Source organism: Panthera pardus, unplaced genomic scaffold (assembly GCF_024362965.1).
Source record: "Panthera pardus isolate Hobbes unplaced genomic scaffold, ASM2436296v1 HiC_scaffold_2, whole genome shotgun sequence".
Classification (NCBI taxonomy): domain Eukaryota; kingdom Metazoa; phylum Chordata; class Mammalia; order Carnivora; family Felidae; genus Panthera; species Panthera pardus.
In genome coordinates, this window is record NW_026526765.1 from 66,125,402 (window position 1) to 66,144,880 (window position 19,479).

At 56.4% G+C, this 19,479-nt stretch overlaps 1 protein-coding gene across 2 annotated transcripts; it reads right to left on the reverse strand.

Annotated features, from left to right (window-relative positions):
* Nucleotides 1-276: 276 nt before the first annotated feature.
* Nucleotides 277-15,525, reverse strand: DBN1 (drebrin 1). 2 transcript variants are annotated; one of them, XM_053907134.1, is made up of 15 exons: nt 15,143-15,525; nt 10,336-10,391; nt 9,610-9,722; nt 9,377-9,451; nt 9,130-9,276; nt 8,914-8,991; nt 8,488-8,639; nt 8,340-8,403; nt 4,513-4,572; nt 4,303-4,426; nt 3,368-3,505; nt 2,867-3,031; nt 1,759-2,438; nt 1,392-1,494; nt 277-1,161 (listed from the first exon to the last, which is right to left on the reverse strand). In XM_053907134.1, exons 1-15 carry the CDS (start codon nt 15,226-15,228, stop codon nt 1,091-1,093), a joined length of 2,112 nt encoding a protein of 703 aa, XP_053763109.1. In that variant the 5' UTR covers nt 15,229-15,525; the 3' UTR covers nt 277-1,090. The 2 variants fall into 2 exon arrangements, with proteins under 2 accessions (XP_053763109.1, XP_053763110.1); XM_053907135.1 differs by lacking the exon at nt 3,368-3,505 and having other exon boundaries at nt 15,143-15,519.
* Nucleotides 15,526-19,479: the final 3,954 nt, after the last annotated feature.

The window sequence follows — 19,479 nt, forward strand, 5'->3', positions numbered from 1 at the left end:
AGGGGGCACCCACTGCTTGCGCCCAAGGTTTTGGTAGCCAGGCGTGCCTGGGCCTTGGCGACCCAGAACCTGAACGCGTCTTCTGGCTAAAACCTGAGGTTGGGGAACTAAACTTCACAGGCTGATTCCCCTAGGAGCTCCAGACCCTACCTTCCCTGCCCGTGAGATCACGGTGAGGGTGCTCCCTGTGGCCTTGGAGGTGGGAAGAGTTGGGAATGGGGGTCAGGGGAGGCGGCACACCACAGATCCGCCCCTGGAGGCCCGGAGCAGCAGGCCTGAAGGGATCTGGATTTCTTTATTAACAGACATGAGCACGACCCGTTACATTAGTTTGTGCTTTCCAAAAACAGTTACTGAACGTGAAAAAGGAACCCAAGCAAAGAGGGAGGAGTTAGGGAGGGGCCATTTAAGCCCCGGGCCCCACCGATAGCCCTAACCTGATCCGCGCCTAGGGCCTCCAGCTTGGGACCTGCCCAGCAGGAGGGGGGCAGGAAAGGGCCTGGAAGCTGAGGGGCCCCAGCTGGGCCTACTTCCTTTGGGCCAGGCGGGGAGGGGTCAAGAGAAGGGCGGGGAGGGGGTCCCAGGGAGCCAGAGCCCACGAGCCATTTATTGCCATGTTTTAAAATTCGTGCAAAATATCTGAAGCCCTGGACAGAGAATACAAAGTGATATTTTTCCAAGAAACATAAAACTAGGAAAAGAGGTGGGGCATTTTCCCACCAGAGCTCCCCCGACGCCAGGCTCCCACGAAGGGCGAGGCCTCCACCCCGTCCAGCTGAGTGAGCAGGGAGGACTAAGAGCTACAATCTGGTCCGGGCGGGGAGGGGGTAGAATTTGCAACAGCGTCTCAACTACCAACGGGAGGAAAACCAGTCAACTGTACAAGTCTCCTATCAACTTTAAAAAAAAGAGAAAAGCTGTAAAAGTCAGGCCCTGTGGGTGGGGAAGCGGCCAAGTCCCGGGCCAGGGCCGGAATCCGGAGTGGGTGCCAGGCGGAGCTGCTGCGAGTGCAGGCACGGCGGGCCGTCTGGCCAGAGGCCGGCACAGGTGGGCGGCCTTGGCGAGGGCAGCCTGAGGGCGGGCGCCACCGCTAATCACCGCCCTCGAAGCCCTCCTCCTCTTCTGGTACTGGGTCTGCATCCCAGCAGGTGATGTCGATTTCTATGGTGTTGGGAAAGGAGGGAAGATAAGGAGATGGCCCAGCACATCCATGGCTGTTTCCCCAAACCCCTGGGAGCTGTGGCTGTATCCACACTTGAACTCAACACCCCCAAGTGATTGTGTGTGTGTGTGTGTGTGTGTGTGTGTGTGTGTGCGCGCGCGCGCGCATGTTCACACTTGAACCCAGCACCCCTACCGGAACTCCTCCCTATCACCCACCCCAGCACTACCTGGAGGTTTGTTGTAGAACACAGGAGGCGGGGCCTTTGCGCACAGCTCTTCGGATTGAGCGAACTCCTCCTCCTGTGATTGGCTGAAGTACCCCTCACTGGCCTGCGGGAGGAAAGCTCCAGGTCACTGGGCCCCACCCAGGAGGGCTAGGGCTGACCTACCAGGCCTGAGCGTTTCCCCAGCAACCAGTGATTCTATCAGTGGTTTCCAGGGAAACATATGTCTGCCTTGGGCACAAAAGCAGAGATGGCCCAAGGAGGGAGAATGAAATGGAGCCTCCCTCCAATAATATGGGTCTCAGAGAATGGAGGTACTGCCTGCTAGAAACCTGACACCACCCCTACCACCAGGCTGTCCCTGCCCCACCTGGGTCCCCTCCTTCTGGGTGGTCTCGCCATTGGTCAGCAGGTGGGGCTCTGGCTCTGGCTCCAGCTCTGGCTCCTGATCCAGCTCCTCTAGAGCAGAGGGCAGAGTTGGGACCTGGGAGGTGGCCAGAGGCTCCCCTTCTATTTCCTCTTCTGGATCACAGAAGGTAGCTGGCGGCTCAGGCAGCTCATCAAAATTGAGAAGGTTGGCACAGCCTTTGCCTGCCAGTGGCAGTGGCTCCTCAACCACCTCATCTAGCAGGGGTACCTCTGCCAGAGTGACCTCGGCACCTGAAGGTGGTGTAGGGACCCTAGGCTCAGCCTGGGATGTGGAGGCCTCTTCCCCATTGCCAGGCCATAGGTCAATGAGGCTGGCAGCGGCAGGGGAAATGGTGTTGGCAACAGCGGTATCGGCAGTGGCAGTGTCGGTTTCAATGGCATCAGCTACCGGGATGTCAGCTGTGGTGGTGTTGGCCATGGCAGGCTCCAGAGGGGCAGCCAGGACAGCCTGCTCTGGAGATGCCATGAACATCAAGTCCTCCGTGGGGCTGCCTTGCCCCTGGGGAGGCTCTGGTGCCTGTGGGGGCTCCTCCATGGGGCCTGCCCAGGCCTGAGGGGCTGTTGCTCTGGCCTCTTTGCTGGTCTCTTCACTATCCAGGCCAGGCTCGGGCTCCTGGGTCTCTGCAATAGCACAAATGCAGGAGAGAGATGTGGTCAGCTCCCTCAGGGAAAGAAGCAGGCCTGGGACAGCCACCCTACTGTACTCTGCCCACCCCCTGACTTCCAGGACAGAAGGCTTCCACTAAGAGCTCCATGCAGAGCACCTTCCAGAACACCCACTGGGCCCTGCTGCCCCTTTATCTCCTAGTGTCTTTAAACTGCTCGGCAGCCCTGGGAAGAAGGCCCCAACCGCATTCCAGTGAGAGATACTGAGATTCAGAGATAGCAGGTCTGACTGCAACACCAAGCTTCCTCCCTGCCATAGCTACTGGGAGGCCCAGTGATGGGTGGCCCAGATCCCTAAGGAGTTGTTACTATGGCCACGTGGGGTTCCCAGCCTGGGGACTGGGGAGAGGCCTGGTGCAGCTAAGGTGCAGCCCCTCATTCACCTTGAGGGGGTGGCGGAGGCAGTGGTGGAGGCTGCGAGGACGTGACCTCATCCAGAGCCCGCTCAATCTGTTCAGCGACAGGGGTAGAAGCCGTGCTGGAGTCAGATGGGCTCCGGGTGGGGATGGGGGTGGGTGCCATCCTCCGGTGGCTGTCCAGGTGGCTGCCTATGGAACAAACCCCCAGGCTGGTCAGTAAGGGCCAAGGGAGTCAGGTGGGACCAGGATTGTCCACCTTGGGGGCCTGGCCATCACCTCCTGTCTGGAGTCTGGGTAGGGGCTAGGAGCCCCCCAGCCCTTCAGGGGCCAGACCACAGCTCCAGACCCTAGAAGCCAGGTCCCTTGGGACAAGAGCCCCTTCAGGGCCAGGGGAAAGAGGCAGGTAATACCTGCTCTGGGGACAAACACCAGAGATCAGCGGTCAGGATGGGGGAGGGCAGGGGCACTGCTGGGAAGCGGGGCCCTCCTTACCCCACCCCACTGAGGCCTGGGGCTGCTACCTACATGGGAGGGAGGAAGAGAGGTTTGGGGTGCGGTGACAGGTGATATAGGGAAAGGGAGTCCGTGGAGGGGAGGAGGAGGAAGAGGAGGAGGAGGAAGGCCCACTGTCCGATGCCTTTATGAAAGGGCAGTACGGACGACCTGCCGAGAGAGACAGACAGAGAGAGACAGAGGACAAGAGAGGGTCAGTCTCCCCCCCACCCCCATGAGGCCTCACCCGCCCCCAGGGCTGGCCCTAGAAGTCCAAACTGCCTTCCGCTAGGGCACACAATCAGCCATACTGGGCCACAGCCTCAAACCATCAGATGATTCCCACCAGCACCAGACAAGCAGAGCAATGAGCTTGCCACACAAAGCCAGACTCAAAGCAGTACAGGGACAGCCTGCCCCACCCCTGGAACCCCAGCACAAGGCCAAGCACACAGCAGGGGCAAACACTCAGATCAGCAGACAGAGCAGGAGGGTGCTTTGTGGAGGGAGGTGGAAGCTGCACAGGGAGAATCCCAACGGTGAGCACTGGGTACAGGCTCCAGGCTGCTCAAACTCAGGGCCAGAGTAAGAGTCCACCACACATGCACCCACAGCCCTTCAGGCAAGACCTAGTTCAACCCCAGGAGGGCCACTCCCCACACTCAAGGGCGGGGGGAGGGGGCGGGAGGGGGTGGTTTCAGCCCATGCCGGAGCTGCCCAGATGACCTCTAGCACTACCTGTTGCTCAGCCAAGGCCAACACCAACCCCCCCCACCTGAGCCCCTCTCAGTCCTGCCACCTGGGAGCCAGTGGGTGAAAGCACACTTGATGAATGGATGGCCTTGCCTTCTCCAAAGGGGTCCTTGGGCAAGGAAGGCTTCCCTTCCAAGAAAGAGTCGCAGAGAGGCTCAGGCCCAAAACCTGAGGAGAGGGGGTCAGGTGGGGGGCGGGGTTAGACCTGGGACTACCTGGTCGGTGGTTGAAGGGTGAGGGTGCATCGCAGCTGCCCGCAGAGGCCGACGCAACTCGTTCCTGCTGCTTGAAGAACTCCCGTGGGTTGTCAGGCCGCTGGGCAATAATGGCTGCTGCCTCCTAGGGGCACAAAGAAAGGGTGAGAGCCAGGCCCAGCTGAGGCAAGCCCTGCCCACCTCACTTTGTCCTGCTCCCCCAACTCTCACCTCTACCTCCGATTCTGACTTCTTCATCTGGGTCTCTTCTTCCTCATCCCGCTGGTCACCCTGAAACCAAAAAGACAGTGTCCTGGTCATCCCACTCTCCCAGGAGCTCTTGGCCTTCTTACAGGCCTCATGTTTTCTCCACAACCTGGCAGGAAGCAGCTTGGGGGCAGCACCTCTGCTCCCTTCACTACCCAGTCACATAGTCCCTTTTTCTACAAGGCCCTCAGGCACCTCATCTCCAGCTCAGACAGGCCCTGGATACCCAGCTCAGGGACTCCTGCACCATCACCCCGAGATCCAACAGGCATCCAGGGTCATTCAGGAGTGCTCCCTGCTTTGTAGCTAACTTTTCCTGGACCTCCTACCTCAGTACCTAGCCAACCACACCCCCATCACTGATGCCCGGATCTTGGCATTATGACAGAAGGCTTCTCATTAGTCCCATATCCTTGCTCTCTTCCCATAAAAAGATTTTTTCCAAAATCCAAATCAGACCATGATTTCTCCTAGCTTAACATCCCTTGGGGAGCTTCTCATGAGCCGGAGTGAGTACTAGCTGAGTATGGCCCACAGACGGCTTTTGTTTTGCCAGTATGATGTTTTTATTATTTTTTTTAATTTTTATTCATTTATTTTGAGAGAGAGAAAGTGCATGTATACACATGGAGTAGAGGCAGAGAGGGAGGGAGAGAGAGAATCCCAAGGAGGCTCCACTCTCAGTGTAGAGCCCGATATGGGGCTCCATCCACGACCTGAGCTAAAGTTAGAGGAGTCGGACACTTAACCAAGTCACCCAGGCACCCCCAGTATGATGTTTTTAAAACATTAGTTGCTACCACTTAAAAACCAGGAGTATCACACCGAAATCAGGATCTCTAGTTTCTCCTGAAATGCCAGAAGCCCTGGCAACAATGGCCCGTGTGCTCTTGGCCAGAGCTGTACTGCTGGAACCCTCACCCCAGCTTGCTGCAGACCATCCCCTACTGCACTTCACTAGCTACCTGCACTGGACAGTTTTGAGGCCGCAACCCCAGGAGTAAAGGCAGATGGGGCTCCTTGTTTATCCTACATTCCCTTTCGCTTGCCTGATCTAGCCCGTCACCTCTCTCACACCCTCCTCCCGCCGTGACTCACCCACACTACCTGTAAAATGAAACACAAAGTCCACAAAGCACAATGTAGTCACAGTTCCTGGAACACGCACACCATTTCCCACCTCCGTGCCTTCACACGGGAGATCAATCCCTCTTGCCCCAAATGCCCAACTCCCACCCAGGTTCAACTCTTCCTGCTTTCAGCCTCAGCTTGGCACTGCCTCCTGAACAAAAGGACCCTCGCCCATTCAGGTCATTTTTGGGTCTCCATGAGGTGTTCCAGGCATACACCACAGATGACACTATATCATAATTTCCTTTTTCTGGGATCATCACCCCTGCCCCCTGTGGGTGACACAGGCTGAGAAGTCAGATGTGTGTGTGAGCGGCCAGCACATGGTTCAGTTGGCACACATTTACACAACTGAACTCACTACATCAAAGATTTTTAATCAATGCTGCTCCTGCTACTATTGTGGCAAATGGGGTAGGTTGGGGGAGGGGACTGATGCAGAGAGAATAAGCTGCAGGTAAGGTGGTGAAGTTACAGAGCTTCTTTGTTTTGAGCATATAATCTAAAATTTAAATTTTCCCCTCAGGATACATTAAGAAAATGGCCCTCCAAAGTACCCCTCAAGATGGATGTCACTCCAACCACAGCTTTGTGTCTTCCAGAATGAAACCTAAAGTCCTCCTCTGACCTACCTTTCTCTATTTCCATTCAAATTTCCCTTGCTCCTCAGCTCACTCGGCTCCAGGCAGGGTCCTTGCCTTCCTATAAATTACATGCCACCAGCCTTTGATGATGTTCCAGCACTGGCTAGTGTAACCTCACTAGAGTCCTTTGCCAGATTCAAAAAAAGGACTAGAGGCAAGCTCATCACAAAAGCCTTAACTACCAACAACGTGCAAAACACTGAAACAAATTAGGGCTCTGGGTAGGAAAGTGAGATCAATACACTAATCATAGGGTCAAAAGCACTGCTGTGCCTGAGCAGCTTCAGATACATGGGGAGCTCCCTGGCAGCCCAGGCAAAAACAGAACTCAGTATAAGGAATGCAATTCTTAACAGAGGACAGAAAGCAGAACAGCTTAAGCAAGGAGAAAGCATTTTATGGTCCTAAATTCCAAACTTCACACACGGGACTGTCTTTAAAGTCCTGCAGTTGTAGGGTCACCACACTGACCTGCTAGAGCATCCACTGTCACTGTCACATGAGCCACACTTGAAGGGCCAGACGAGACTCTAATGTAATGGTAATGGTGTTAAGACTTCTAAGACTTTGACGAAAATGCTGACAACTGGTGAAGATGAGTGATCAGGGGATTCACTCTACTACTGTTTCTACTTCTGAGTGCGCGTGTGTGAAATTTTCTGTCAAAATCAACTTTTTCAAAATGACCTTGCTCTGAATGGGTAAACAAAATGTGGTGTATACATACAATGGAGTATTATCAGCTTTAAAAAGGAAGACATTCTGACACATGGATGAACCTTGAAAACACTAAGTGAAATAACCTAGTCACAAAAGGAAAAAATATTACATGATTCCATTCAAATGAGGTACTTCAGAGGCGTCAAATTCATACAAAGTAGAAAGGCAGTTGCCTGAGGTCTGGGGAAACAGAGAATGGGGAGTTTAATGTTTAATGCAGACAGAGTTTCAGTATGGGAAGATGAAATTTTTGAGGATAAATAGTGATGACAGTTGTACAATACGAACATATTGGCAATCTTAATGCCACTAAGCTGTACGCTTAAAAAATGGTTAAGATGGCACATTTTATGTTACATACATTTCGGCACAATTCAAAGTAAGTGGATTCATCGATTAATTTTGAAAAAAATCTTGCCCACCTTGTTCTCCACTGTTTTGAACACCTGGCACATGGCAGGTGACAAACGTTTGCTGAATGAACGATTGCAGGTGGAGCTTACTAACCACACATCATCTCCGCCCCGAGGGGCTACTGTGATTAGAGTGAACTATGACAGCCACTTCATGCCAGGGCCTCTGCAGGGCTGACCGGTCTCCTCCCTCCCAGCCTCCTGTGAGTATGACCCTGTGTCCCCGCAGCACAAATGGCCATCATAGTCCCAATCCAGATGAGTACTACCCACCTCCCATCCTGAACTATACCATGTTCAGCCCTGAACGACTTTAGCTATTGCTGAAATACAAAATTCAATTCAAAGCATGAAGACTCAACTCCACTATGATTTTCAAAGGGTCAGGTCCCACGGCCCATCACAATGTTTGGATGTCAGACGGCACCCTCGGAACAGGGGCTACTCTAAAGGAGATACTACAGATGCTCAGAGCACTGGCCCGGGCTCATTCATGTGGCTCTGCAGCACAACTGTGGTGGGGACCACGCCGCCGGACCCCAAAGTGCAGGAAGTGTGCCCAATCCACCCCAAGCCTCTTAGGCTCCACTGGGAGGGGTAGAGGGAGGCTGGTCAGTGAAGGTCATGGTAGATTTTCTCTTCTATTCTATAAAAGAAGCTTCTTCCAAGGAGATTTCTTTCCACAGCCAAGGAACAGAGGCCCACATGATCAGGTGGCAGGCCTGACACACTGTGATACTCCATGTCCATGCAAAGGTACCCTGAACACCTGGAACTGTCCCCAAGCCACGGATATCCCCCCGCCCCCCGCGAAGCCCAGGAACACAAGGACCATTCTCACTTCCCCTCACTAGGAGACTGGAAGCCCTGGCTAAAAACTTACAAAGATAGACTGCTCTTTCAACCGCCGCTTGGCCTCCTCAGCTTCTAACGTCTGCTGTTTCCTCCTGGAACGATAAGCCAGCATGCACACCTGAGGGTGGGTCCACCGAAGGCCTGGAGCATGTGGCCTGGGGTGGGGCAGGGCCGACCTGTGCTCCTCTATCTGCTGTTCCCGCTCTCGGTAGCGCCGTTCCCGCTCCTCCTGCTCCTGCCGCTCCTGCTCCATCCGCTCTTGCTCAAACCGGAGTCTCTCATCCAGAGCCTTCTTCCGCTCTTCCTCCTTCCTCAGCTCTTCCTCCTTCTGCAACCCCCCACGCCAAGGCAGTGCAGGCCCTGAGCTGGGGCCCGCCTCTGCCCCTCCAGCCCATCCCCAACCCAGGATTGGGTAGGTACCAGTTCTGGGATTTATGCCCTATAGGCATAAAGCCAAAAGGGCTCCCTCTTTCAGCTGGGGTAGCAAACAAGATGGAACACATTGTTTAAGGGAGGGACCTGGGGATAGAAGCCAGAGCTATGCCTTGGGGTAGGGTCAGGGAGGGGCAGCTCGGCCTGAAAGCTGGGGCCAAGGTCCACACCTTGGCTTGCTCCCAGAACTGCTCGCGGTTAATCCGCTTCATTTCCACAGCTGCATCAGTTTTCTGATAGGTAGTGCCCTGCAAAGTCAAATGGCTTGGCATGAGTGGGGAGAATGGGCTGAGTGCTCCGGGAGCTGCCATACACAAAGGGTGAGGACCGAGAGAGGTGGGGCAGGTGCAGCCCTGGCAGGGCCAGCCTGCCCCAGGCACACTGACCACCGGCTCGGCGTTCTCATCCTCACGTAGCCGCAGTCGGTGCAGCACGGGGCTGGAGAGCCGCGCTAGCCCATTGGAGAGTCGCTGCCCGATGGCACCCGCATCTATGTCTTCCACGCTGCTGGCGTTCACAATCACGTCGACACCCTGCAGCAAGAAGTCGTGTTCAGGCAGCATGGCTCTGTCCCATCACTACCACCAGCCAGTGCAGAGACCCTGCTCCCACAAGCCCCACCCCCACTCGCACCTGGAAGAATTCAGCCACCTTAGCCACGTGGCTGGCACAAGCGCATTTGCGGGCATCAGGCACATCTTCACCAACCTGCAAAGTACCCAGGGAAGAGGAGGTCGGGAAAGGACAAGAGGGGGCAGCAGCCTGAGGCCCCGGGCTCTCTTTCCAGGGGGCTAGTGGGGCGCTCTCTGGTGGTGTCAGTGGGTGAAGTGGGGTCTTTACTCCCTTCCCAGCCCATAGCTGCATACCCAGTTGATGAGCACATATTTTGGCAGAGCAGCCTGGGAGTCCTTGACGCTGCAGAAGCCGTACATCACCTTCTGGTTTTCAAAGTGGCCGGAGAGCTCCTGCAAACCCCCATCTGGGGGAATCAGGAGGGTATCAGGACTCTCCATCTCCTGAACCCTTACCCTGCAAAGGGCCTGGAGCCCGAAGGAAAGACTCCTCTCGTGGGCTCTGCAGGCACACCCAGAGATCTGGAGGCCCCGCAGTTCCGTGCTGGTGTGAGACAGGGCCAGCAGGCAGGAGCGAGCTTTGTCTCTGAAACCCCTGGGGCCTGACTTAGGGTAGGACTGAGGAAGTGTCTGTTCTTCACACATCCCTTGTCTCACTGTTCGCACACCATCTCTTACACCGTGCTAGTGCCCGCTGAGGTAAAATTTAAAACCCCTGGGTTCCGGAGAAAATGGAAGTGATCCGGGCCATACCTGCCAGGCCCCTTCTCTCCTAGCTGAGTGACTTTGGGCAGTCACTCTCCCTTTCTGAGGCTCACTCTTCTTATAATCAAATAGCAAGCAAGGCTCCCTCCCTCCCCACCCTGGGGATCTTAGGGATGGCTGGAGGAAGGACACAGGCAGACAAGTGTGGGTCGACTGGCTGCAAGCAAGGAGATGGCTTGCAGCCAGGCGGGTGGGGAAGAAAACAACCAGAGGAGGGGGCGGAGAGGAAGGCAAAGGAATGGCTGGAATTCTTACCTCCTGATGCTGCAAGCTTGAGGTCATCTGAGCCATCCTCATATGTGTACAGAGCCCTGGGGAAAGGGAGGGGTGGCTCAGAGTACTGTCAGGGCCCAGGCTGCCAATTTTGGGTGGGGATAGCTCTGGGGAGGAGGAGGAACACAGAGGGGGCAGGCCAAGAGTAGGGATTCTGGCCCAGCACTGCCATGTCATCACGACAGCAGGGCTAGGCACCAATTCTGGCTGAAGCCCAGTGGGAGGCAGCCTGGGACCTGGGACAGGGAGGCCTGGGTCAGCCTGGGAGTAGGCAATGGGGCAGAAACCGCTGCCTGGTCGCTGGCTTTGAGGGAGCCTATGTGTCCCATGCTCAGAGCCTGGGCCCTGGCAGCCTACAACCCAGTGAGCGGGTGTGAGATGGGAGATTCCAAGGCGACGGTTCCTTGGTTACCGTTCCCTGGCTACCATGATCCTCATCCCCCATTGGCTGTCGCCAGGAACCTACCTGGCGTGTTCTTCAGTACCCACGGCCCCTCCTCCCATGGCAAGGGAGGGGGAGGAGAGAGAACCTGGTGCTCTCTTCGATGGGCATCCCTGGGTAACCATGGCAACCTGGCAATTGGCACATGACTGGCCCACCCTACCCACATTCTCCTGAACACAAAGGACCCTGGGGACATGACTTTGGCCTCAATCTTGGCCTCTCAGAAATGGGGATGAGGTCAACGTGGCCACTCTTGTCACTCTTGCCCAGACTCAGACCCCTGGCATGTTCTCCTGGCCTTCCAGCCCCTAGGCCTCTGCCAGAGCTGAGGCCCTGGCCTCCTGGGAGTGCTGGCCTTTCCTTCTGCCTTAGCTTCACCAGAAAGCTGACTGTAGCAGCCTTCCTCCTTCCCCCTCCTTAGCTTTTTCTGCCCTGGCTTTTTCTCCCCAAGCAGCAGTGGCACAGCATCCATTTCGCGCAAGGGAAGGCAGAGACGTTTCCTGAGAACCCACTGGAGCGAGGAAGAAGAGCCTTGTCCCGGAGGCTCAGGAGGTCTCAAGCTCCTTCTCCACGCTTTCCTTTCTCTACTCCCAGAGCAAGTGGAGGAGGCTAGGAGCTAGAAGAAGGGGAGGCAAGGTGATGGAGAAGAGAAAGGGAGGGGGAAACAGAAAGAAAGGAGGAAGAAAGAGAAAAGAAAGGAAGTGAAGAGATGAAGAGAAAACGAAAGACAGAGGGAGCGAGGGAAGAAAGGGGGAGGGAGAGCGGGAAGAGGAAGGAGGGGGAGAGAAGGAGGGGGAGAGAAGGAGAGGGAGCGAAGGAGGGGGAGGGAGGGAGGGAGGGAGGGAGGGAGGAAGGAAGGAAGGAGGAGGGCCCAGGGAAGGAAGGAGGGCCTGGCCCAGTCTCAAGGGGTCAGCACAAGTCAAGATCCCTAGCCCCCTGCTTCTTGGGATCCCTCCCTCCAGAAAGGGACACAGGTGGGCTGTGGGGCTGGGAGCTCCTGGTCCAACTGTTGCCTGGGCCCCAACCCTGGCAGCTGCTTCTCAGCACAGCTGTCCCACCACCTGTCTGGCTACCCTAACCCACCACTGGGAACAAAGGGCCCTCAGAGAAGCAGGGAGAGTCTGTCTGTCTCCATTCTGCAGACCAGAAATGGAGGCAGAACTCAAAGACCCTGGGCTGCCAGACACTGCTCTAGATATCACATCTCCCTGGGACAACTTGTCAGCCTCTCTGGGGGCCCTTGCTCCCCCAAAGAACACCTGCCTGCCAAGGACCCCTTCCGTCCCAACCCTTGCCTACCCACCTCTGGCCATCTTTTCCTGCTATGGCCACAGCCCTTGCCTGGCAGAAACCATGCCTAAGTTGCAGGTCTTCAACCCTGAGCTCCGCCCCACCTGTCTTTCCAGCCAGACATCCATATCCACACCAAACACTTGGGGTGTGCTGGATGGCTCCCTTATCCCAAACACAATTCTGGATATTTCCCACCCTGGAGCCTCTGCATATGTGGTTCCCTCCACAGGAAGGCCAGACTTAGTTCTCTACCCCACTGCCCACCCTTGGCTGAAATCCTTCAGGGCCCCCAGTGCCAGCTCCCAAGAAAGCCCTGCCCTAAGCTGCACCTTCCCAGAGCACTTACCACACCCCAGCAGGGACAGCAAGAGGCATCTGAACCCATCCTAGCTTTCACTAGACCTGAGCTCCTCCAACACATCAGAGGCAGCCTGGGCCTGCATGAGTGGGAGCTGATACAAGGTATCAGGAAGGGAGGCCCAGGAATCTACCTGTCTTACCAGCTCCAACCCCTGAAGACAGACAATGCCCTAGCTGTAAGCTTTGTGAAGCTGAGCATTTGATTTGGTCAATCCACACTTATCACTCCCTGGGTTCCAAGACCAGCATAGGGCAGCAACAGTAGGTACCTGTGATACTGACACAAACTCTGAGAAACCACCTAGGCCAGAGACACTGGACTAGGGTGGGGTGGGGACTGGAGTGTAGCCACTCCAGGGAGATCCTGAGTTCAGCTGAGGTGGGGGACCAAAGGCAGGTGGACTCTTCAGGACAATCCCACTCTCAGGATGTTGCAGCTGGAAGGGCCTTGGGGGTCCCAGATATGGTGGAGTCCTGTCGCCTCTTCATCTTTTCAAAAAGTCCAGAGGGGAGCAGACATTTTGTGTGTGGTCACACAGTGAGTAGTGTCACACCCAGGACAACACTTGCTCTTCCCACTACATAACCTGACTTCCTGGGCCCAGTGCCAGGGCAGTGGTCCATTTCAGAGGCTCTGCCACCTAGGAGTGAGCTCCCCCATCCCCTTCCCTCCCACTCAGAGGCAAGGTAAGTGAAGGCAGTGCCAAGCCCCTTGACCAAGACAGCAATTGTACCCAAGATGCCCTCCTCTGGCCTCCTAGTGCAGGGTCTGCCCATGAGTCTTGAGACCCCACTGTACCCCTGGCTCTGTATTGGGCTTTGGAGGAATTCATGGCCCACTCTGCAGGATATGATTCTCACACTCTTTTTACAAAATGCTATCTGGGCCCTTGGGAGTGAGCAAATGTGTGCATGTGCGAGGGTGCGTGTCTGCGCGTCTGCGTGTGTGTGTGTGTGTGTGTGTGTGTGTGTGTGTGTGTCCCACACACAACCCAGATGGGGGGGGGTGACGCATGCCAGTGATGAATAACTTGCTTTGGCCACATGGATGCTGCTGGGCGTTGGGAGCCCAGGCCTCTGCTAAGCAGGATGTGGGCCAGCAGTGGTTGTGTGGCCCTGTACTAGGCCGCCAGAGCCCAATTTCTGGGAGGTTAGGGGGGAAATGGGATGATGGCAGACACTAACCACCAGACCGGAGGGTGAGGGGGACGTCTTAGGGTGGGCTGTGCCTCTCTGCAGACAGGGCCCATATCCCAAGGCTAACTCCTCCACCAGGCCAAGCCGGCCACTTGCCCTGAACTCCTCCCATGATCTCAGCCCCCTTGGGGCAGGGCTGGGACAATAGGTGGGCCGCCTGCCCACTTAGCCTGTGCTGGCCTCTCCTGTGACTGACCTGCAGGACATGAGAGCTTGTCTCCCGCGTCCATCCCTCCAGGCCTGGCTGCCAGCCAGTGCTGCAGTACCATGGCATGGGCACCTGGCCATCTTGCCCCTCCTCCAGCCCTCAGGTCAGTGTCCCTACCCAACTGCCCTCCTAAAGTGAGGGTGAAGCCAGCCCAGGTGAGGTCCCTCACACCTATCCTCTCTCTGTGCCTCAGTTTCCTGCCTGTCAGGAGAAGAACAGGCCTAGAGAACGGAATGGGTACCTGTCCCAGGAGAGAGTATTTTGGGGCAAGATGATTCCTGAATGGGGCAGTTTGCTTTCCTGCCACCCAGGGGACTCCAGAGGGAGAGCAGGTGGCCCATCCCCTCATACAGCTCAGGGGAAGACAACAGCTGGGGAAGCGGGAGAGGGTAGTTCAGCTTTCCCCCACCAGGGAGCTGAGAGTCCCTGGCCACTGGGCCATGAGGCTTAGGGGCTCAGTGGATCTACTCGCCCTCTCATCCCTCTTTGGGGGTTCCCTCCACACTTGTGCGCCTGAGGGCTTCCTCCCAGGAACCCCTCATGCAGTTCAGTCCCCGTTGCATCTCCCAGCCCTGATGCCTAGTCCCCACAATCCCCTCCGGGTCGGGTCGGAGAGAAGAGGACTCATCTCTGCCTCCTCCACGACCCCTGAGGGGAACAGGAGTCACTGGGTGATTGCTATGTGGCAAAGAACGTCTTTCCATCACACCCCAACTCCGAGAGGCCCCCCCGGTGGGCGGGGCGCCCCGGCCCCCAGCCCGCCCTGCTCCTCCCCCGCCCTAGCTTTCCTTTGTGCTGTGGCCGGGCCGGGCTGGGCAAGGCAGGCTGCGCTGGCTCCGCTAGCTCGGTCCCCGCCTCGTCCCCGCCCGGTCCTCGCCCGCTCGAAGGTGGCGAAGGTGCCCTTGGCCGCCCCGTGCACACCTGTCCCCCGGGCCCGGGGCGGAAGGGCAGAGGGCGGGGGATGGGCTACCGCAAGGCCATGCGGCCCCGGACCACACATCTGGGACCCTGCTTCTCCCTGACCTGCGTCGGGCCACCGTTCCCACCGCGAGACTGGGGCCGCCTGTGGGAGCTCGGGCCCGGCAGTGCCCCGCCTGGCCCGGCCCGGCCCCTCCCCCGGCACGCACAAAGGCAGCCCCTCCCTGGCCCTCCCGGGCCGCTGCACCATTTCGGGGTCTCCCCCTCCCTTCCCGGCTGCAGGGCGGCGGAGCCGTGTGGAAACAAAGGCGCGGCGGCGGCGGCGCGGGGACAAAGGGGCCGGGGGGGGGCGGGGGCGGGGGGCTCACCAGTCGGCCGCGCTCTCCTCCCGAATCACCTCCTCGTACGCCGCCAGCAGCTCCAGGCGGTGGCCGCTGAAGCTGACGCCAGCCATGCTGCTGGCCGGACCGAGACCGAACGGACAGACGCACAGACGGACGGACGGCCAGAAGAGCAGGGAAGGAAAGAAGGAGTCGCCGCCGCTGCCGCCTCGGAGCCTCTGCAGCGTTGCGAGCCGAGCGAGCCAGCGGCCGGGGGGAGGGGAGCCGGCCGGCGGGGGGCGGGGGGCGCAGGCTCCGCCCGGCTCGCTCCCTCCGCGCGCTCGGTCCTAGCGCCGCCCTGGCCCGGCGCAGGGGGAGGCCCGCCCCCCCTTCCCGGCCTGCCCCGGGGCGCCCCCACGCCCCTCACCCACAGCCCTTGCACTCTTCGCCCGGGAGCGGGTCTGCCCTTCAGCTCTCTAGGCGCGTCCCACCCACGTCCTAAAACCTCGCCTACGGTGTTCCCAACGTAGGCGCTCACCCACTTCTCCAGCCCTTTACCCAGCCGAGACCCTACCTCACCACACTTACCGTATGCAACCACTACCTAGGCCCAGCTTCACCCCTCTTCTTTCCAGCTCCTTGTCCCAGTTCCAAACCCACTTCATTCCATTCGGGCCCAGCCCCACTCAGCCCCACTCCGTGCTTCATTTCTCTTCGTCCCAGCCTCACCGTCATCCCAAACCAGTTTAAACCCATTTCTGTCCCAACCCCCTAACCCAACCCAATTGGACCAGCCACCCTGGCCCATCTGCAGCTCATCCCCACCTCCACCTCCGAAGGGCCCATTCCTAGTCCATCCCCATCACTATCCACTGTCACTTGTGTCTCCACCCCAAATCCAATTTCTTTCCCTGCCTACTCCCACCCCATACTCAGCCCACACCTCCAAACATTCACAGTCAGCCATAGCTAGCAGCACCTTACTCAGTCCAGCCTACCCTATTCCCATTGGGATCTCAGTTCCTAACCACACCCCTCCATCCCTGCTTCCTTGACCATGCCCAGCCCCAACCCAGCTCATTACCCCAGCATTCGGAACTTCTTCCCCATCCCTGCTCCACCTCTATTCTGAGCACCCCTCCCTTACTTGCTGCCTCCAAATAGGGCCAGCCTAGGAATTCCTTTGCCTTCTCTCCCAAGCCTCAGGCCTCTCAGAGGAATCCCAAATAGAGTTCCGGAAGCAGGGAAGCAGCGTCTAACCCCAGACTCCCAGGGCAGGGCTCCTCCAAGGACACTCCAGGGCCAGTCCCCCTGGCACCTTTGTTTCCCAGAGCTCTGAGCACAGAAGTCCCCTGTGTGGGGGTGAGCACCATTGCCAGGGCCTCCTGGAACATCTCCACTCCTTGCTGAGGTGAGACCCTGAAACCCTCCCCGGCTCTTAAGAAGCCTTTCCCATCTCCTACAAAACCTCCCACCCCCATCTTCTGTGGGAAGGTGACAGAAACAAGACAACTTTACTTGGTCCAGTCCAGGAAGTAGAGAAGTGGTCCCCAGCTGGGCCTCTGAGTTCTGAGTTGGGCAATCAAATTATTCTGAGAAGAACAGTTTAAGTGGATCAGCAGTGAATCCTGGTACTTTGGAGTAGGAATAAAACCCCAAACATTTCACAGACAACTGCCTGGGGAACTCTGCACCTACTATGCCCATGGACCCCTGGCCCTGGCAGTTTCTCCATAGCCCCTACTTGGAACAAGGCCCAGGCAGAGTCCCTGGGATTCTAGGGAGTCCCTGGGATTCCTCTAGGGAGGAGACCACAGCAGGGCTGAAGGATGCCTGGGAAGGGTAGGTAGAGGGATCTCAGGCCTCATGCCCCTCCTGCTTCCTTTGACATGTCCTAGCCCAGGACTCCCCACCACTTCCTCATCACCAGCCTCCTGCTCAGTCAGTTTCACATGCAAAAAAACAGAAGTCCAATGAGCATGCTCTCCCTTCCTCAAATTCCTGCCTCCCCCCAGCCACCTACAAACTCTCTCCAGCCACCCCATTCTCACCTCTTTGCCATCCTTATTTTTAAATAAACTTTTAATTTTAGAACAGTTTTAAATTTACAGAGAAATTACAAAGATAGTACAGAGTCCTCACATGTCCCATGCCCCGTTTTCTCTATTTTCAGGAGAGAAAGAGGGTTCCCTGCTTACATGTCCTGGAGCCCACTCTTTCTGATCTTCTCACCCTTCATCCCTCTGCATCATCATCATCATCATCATTGTATAATTTGTATATCTGCAATCTGTCTCCTCCTGCTCCTGTTGTCTCTGGTATCATTCCAGCCAAGGTCACTAGTGACCCTTAAGTTGCCCAAATTCAGTGGCACCATTGTCATCTTCAGTTTTCTTGACCAGTGAGAGGAAGGTCACACTGATCACTCTCTCCTCTGTGCATCCGCCTTCCTTCAGCCACCTGCTGTGCCTGAAATGAACCCAGAAGCCCACCTGGTGGCTGGGTGGGTGCTGAGTGCCTACTTGGAGGTCCTGCCACCAGGCTTTCCTGCCTACCACTCCCAGCACTGATCACCCTTCAGGTCCCTAACATATCAGGTCTCTCCCATCCTCAAAGCACAAGCTCCCCTCCACACTGGTAGGCTGGTCCAGTGGCTTCTGGGTCTCCAGAGTAGAAAAAACAAAAAAGAGGGAGGATGCAGATCCAGAAGCTGGTCGCTCGCTGTGTGACCTTGGCTAAAAGGCTTCCCCTCTCTGAGTTTTCTCTTTGATGAAGTGTAAGGATAAAATGTGACTAGATGGAGGCTTGAAGGTGAGAAACCCCTTCCTTTCTCCTTGAAGCCTGGCTGTTCCCCATGCCCATCTTTCTGTTCTGTGCTTCTCTCTCTCTCTCTCTTTTTTTAAAAAATTTTTTGCATGTTTATTTATTATTGAGAGACAGAGCATGAGTGGGGGAGGGGTAGAGAGAGATGGAGACAGAATCCGGAGCAGGCTCCAGACTGTCAGCACGGAGCCAGATGTGGGGCTTGAACCCACAAACTGTGAGATCATGACCTGAGCCAAAGTGGGACGCTTAACTGCCTGAGCCACCCAGGCGCCCCAGGGTTCTGTGCTTCTCAGCATCTCTCAGGGAAAGTTTTAAGGCTGATATGTTGGCCTCAGGACTTTTTCAGCATCAGCCGGTAGAGCCTTCTCTGTCCTTATCCTGCCTCTGCCAGGTTCCAACCAAGCAAAACTTCAAGAGTGCCTGTCATCATTACAGTGCTTACAGCATTTCCCAGGCATCTGCCCCTAGGGGGTGGGAGTGCTCAGCCACTTCACCACATTAGCTCTGCTCCTGATAAGTCCATTGCTGTCACCGCACAGACTTTGCTAACCATGTGTCCTTAGACTCATTGCTGGACCTTTCTTGTCTCATTCATCTTCACCTATAAAATGGGGATGATCATGATGGTACCTACTCACAGGGGGGTCTGTTTGAAGATTTTTAAAACATTTCTAGATGGTTGCCTGGGTGGCTCAGTTGGTTGAGCATCCAACTCTTGATTTCAGCTCAGGTCATGATCCCAGGATCATGGGATTGAGCCCTGCATCAGGCTCCGAGTTGAGTGCTGTGCGTGGAGCCTGCTCAAGATTCTCTCTCTCCCTCTCTCTCTGCCCCTCCCCCCTGCTTGTGTGCACTCTGTCTCTCAAATAAAAAAAGTAATAAAGTTCTTTAAAAAAATAAAGATAAAAAAGTATCTAGAAAGTGCTTAAAATGACAACTGCATACAGTAGGTGCTATTGATGTGTCAGCTGTTATTACTGTTTTACAGATGGGAAAACTGAGGCTCAGTGAGGGGCAGTGACTTGCCCAGAGGCATGCAGCTAGTGAGGAACAAAGCCTGGAAGGGAACCCAGGTCTATCCCATGTCACTTCACAACCATATGCTCTCCCTGCTTCCCCTCCTGTCACCCCCATTTCCAGGGGTGTGGCCTGGCTAGAATTCGGTCAGAAGTAGTTCTTGAGGCTATAGCTGTGGAGACTAGGGTGAGAGTCAGGGGGCCGGGGTCCTGGGTGTGGAGGGGAGGAAGTGTGCCCAGTGCCATCCCTATCCCTGTTTTCTGGCTGCTTTTCCACTACAGGCTCCAGAGGGGAGCATGTAGTCCACGCTGGTGGTCAGCTGCAGGGACTGCTTCAGGGATGGACATGTTTCCCAAGTCGGTCCAATGGGTGTTAGCTCTGAGCCTATTGCTGGAACCGTTAAGAAAGCTTCCACCTGGGCTACTGAGCTGGCAGGATGTGGGCCTGGGGCTGGTTGAGGGGCATCTTTGCCAATAATGGGGAGAGCCACCTGACAATACAGCCAGCATGAGGAAAACAGAGCTGACACATGGAGAGTAAGC

Excerpts from the sequence above, each read along its gene's own strand:
- DBN1 (XM_053907134.1), bottom strand. The coding sequence starts at position 15,228 with ATGGCTGGCGTCAGCTTCAGCGGCCACCGCCTGGAGCTGCTGGCGGCG. Across the intron at positions 8,992-9,129 it reads ATGAGAACGCCGAGCCGGTG|GGCACTACCTATCAGAAAAC; the intron begins GTCAGTGTGCCT and ends TTGACTTTGCAG. Across the intron at positions 3,506-4,302 it reads ACCCTTCAACCACCGACCAG|GTCGTCCGTACTGCCCTTTC; the intron begins GTAGTCCCAGGT and ends CTCTCTCGGCAG.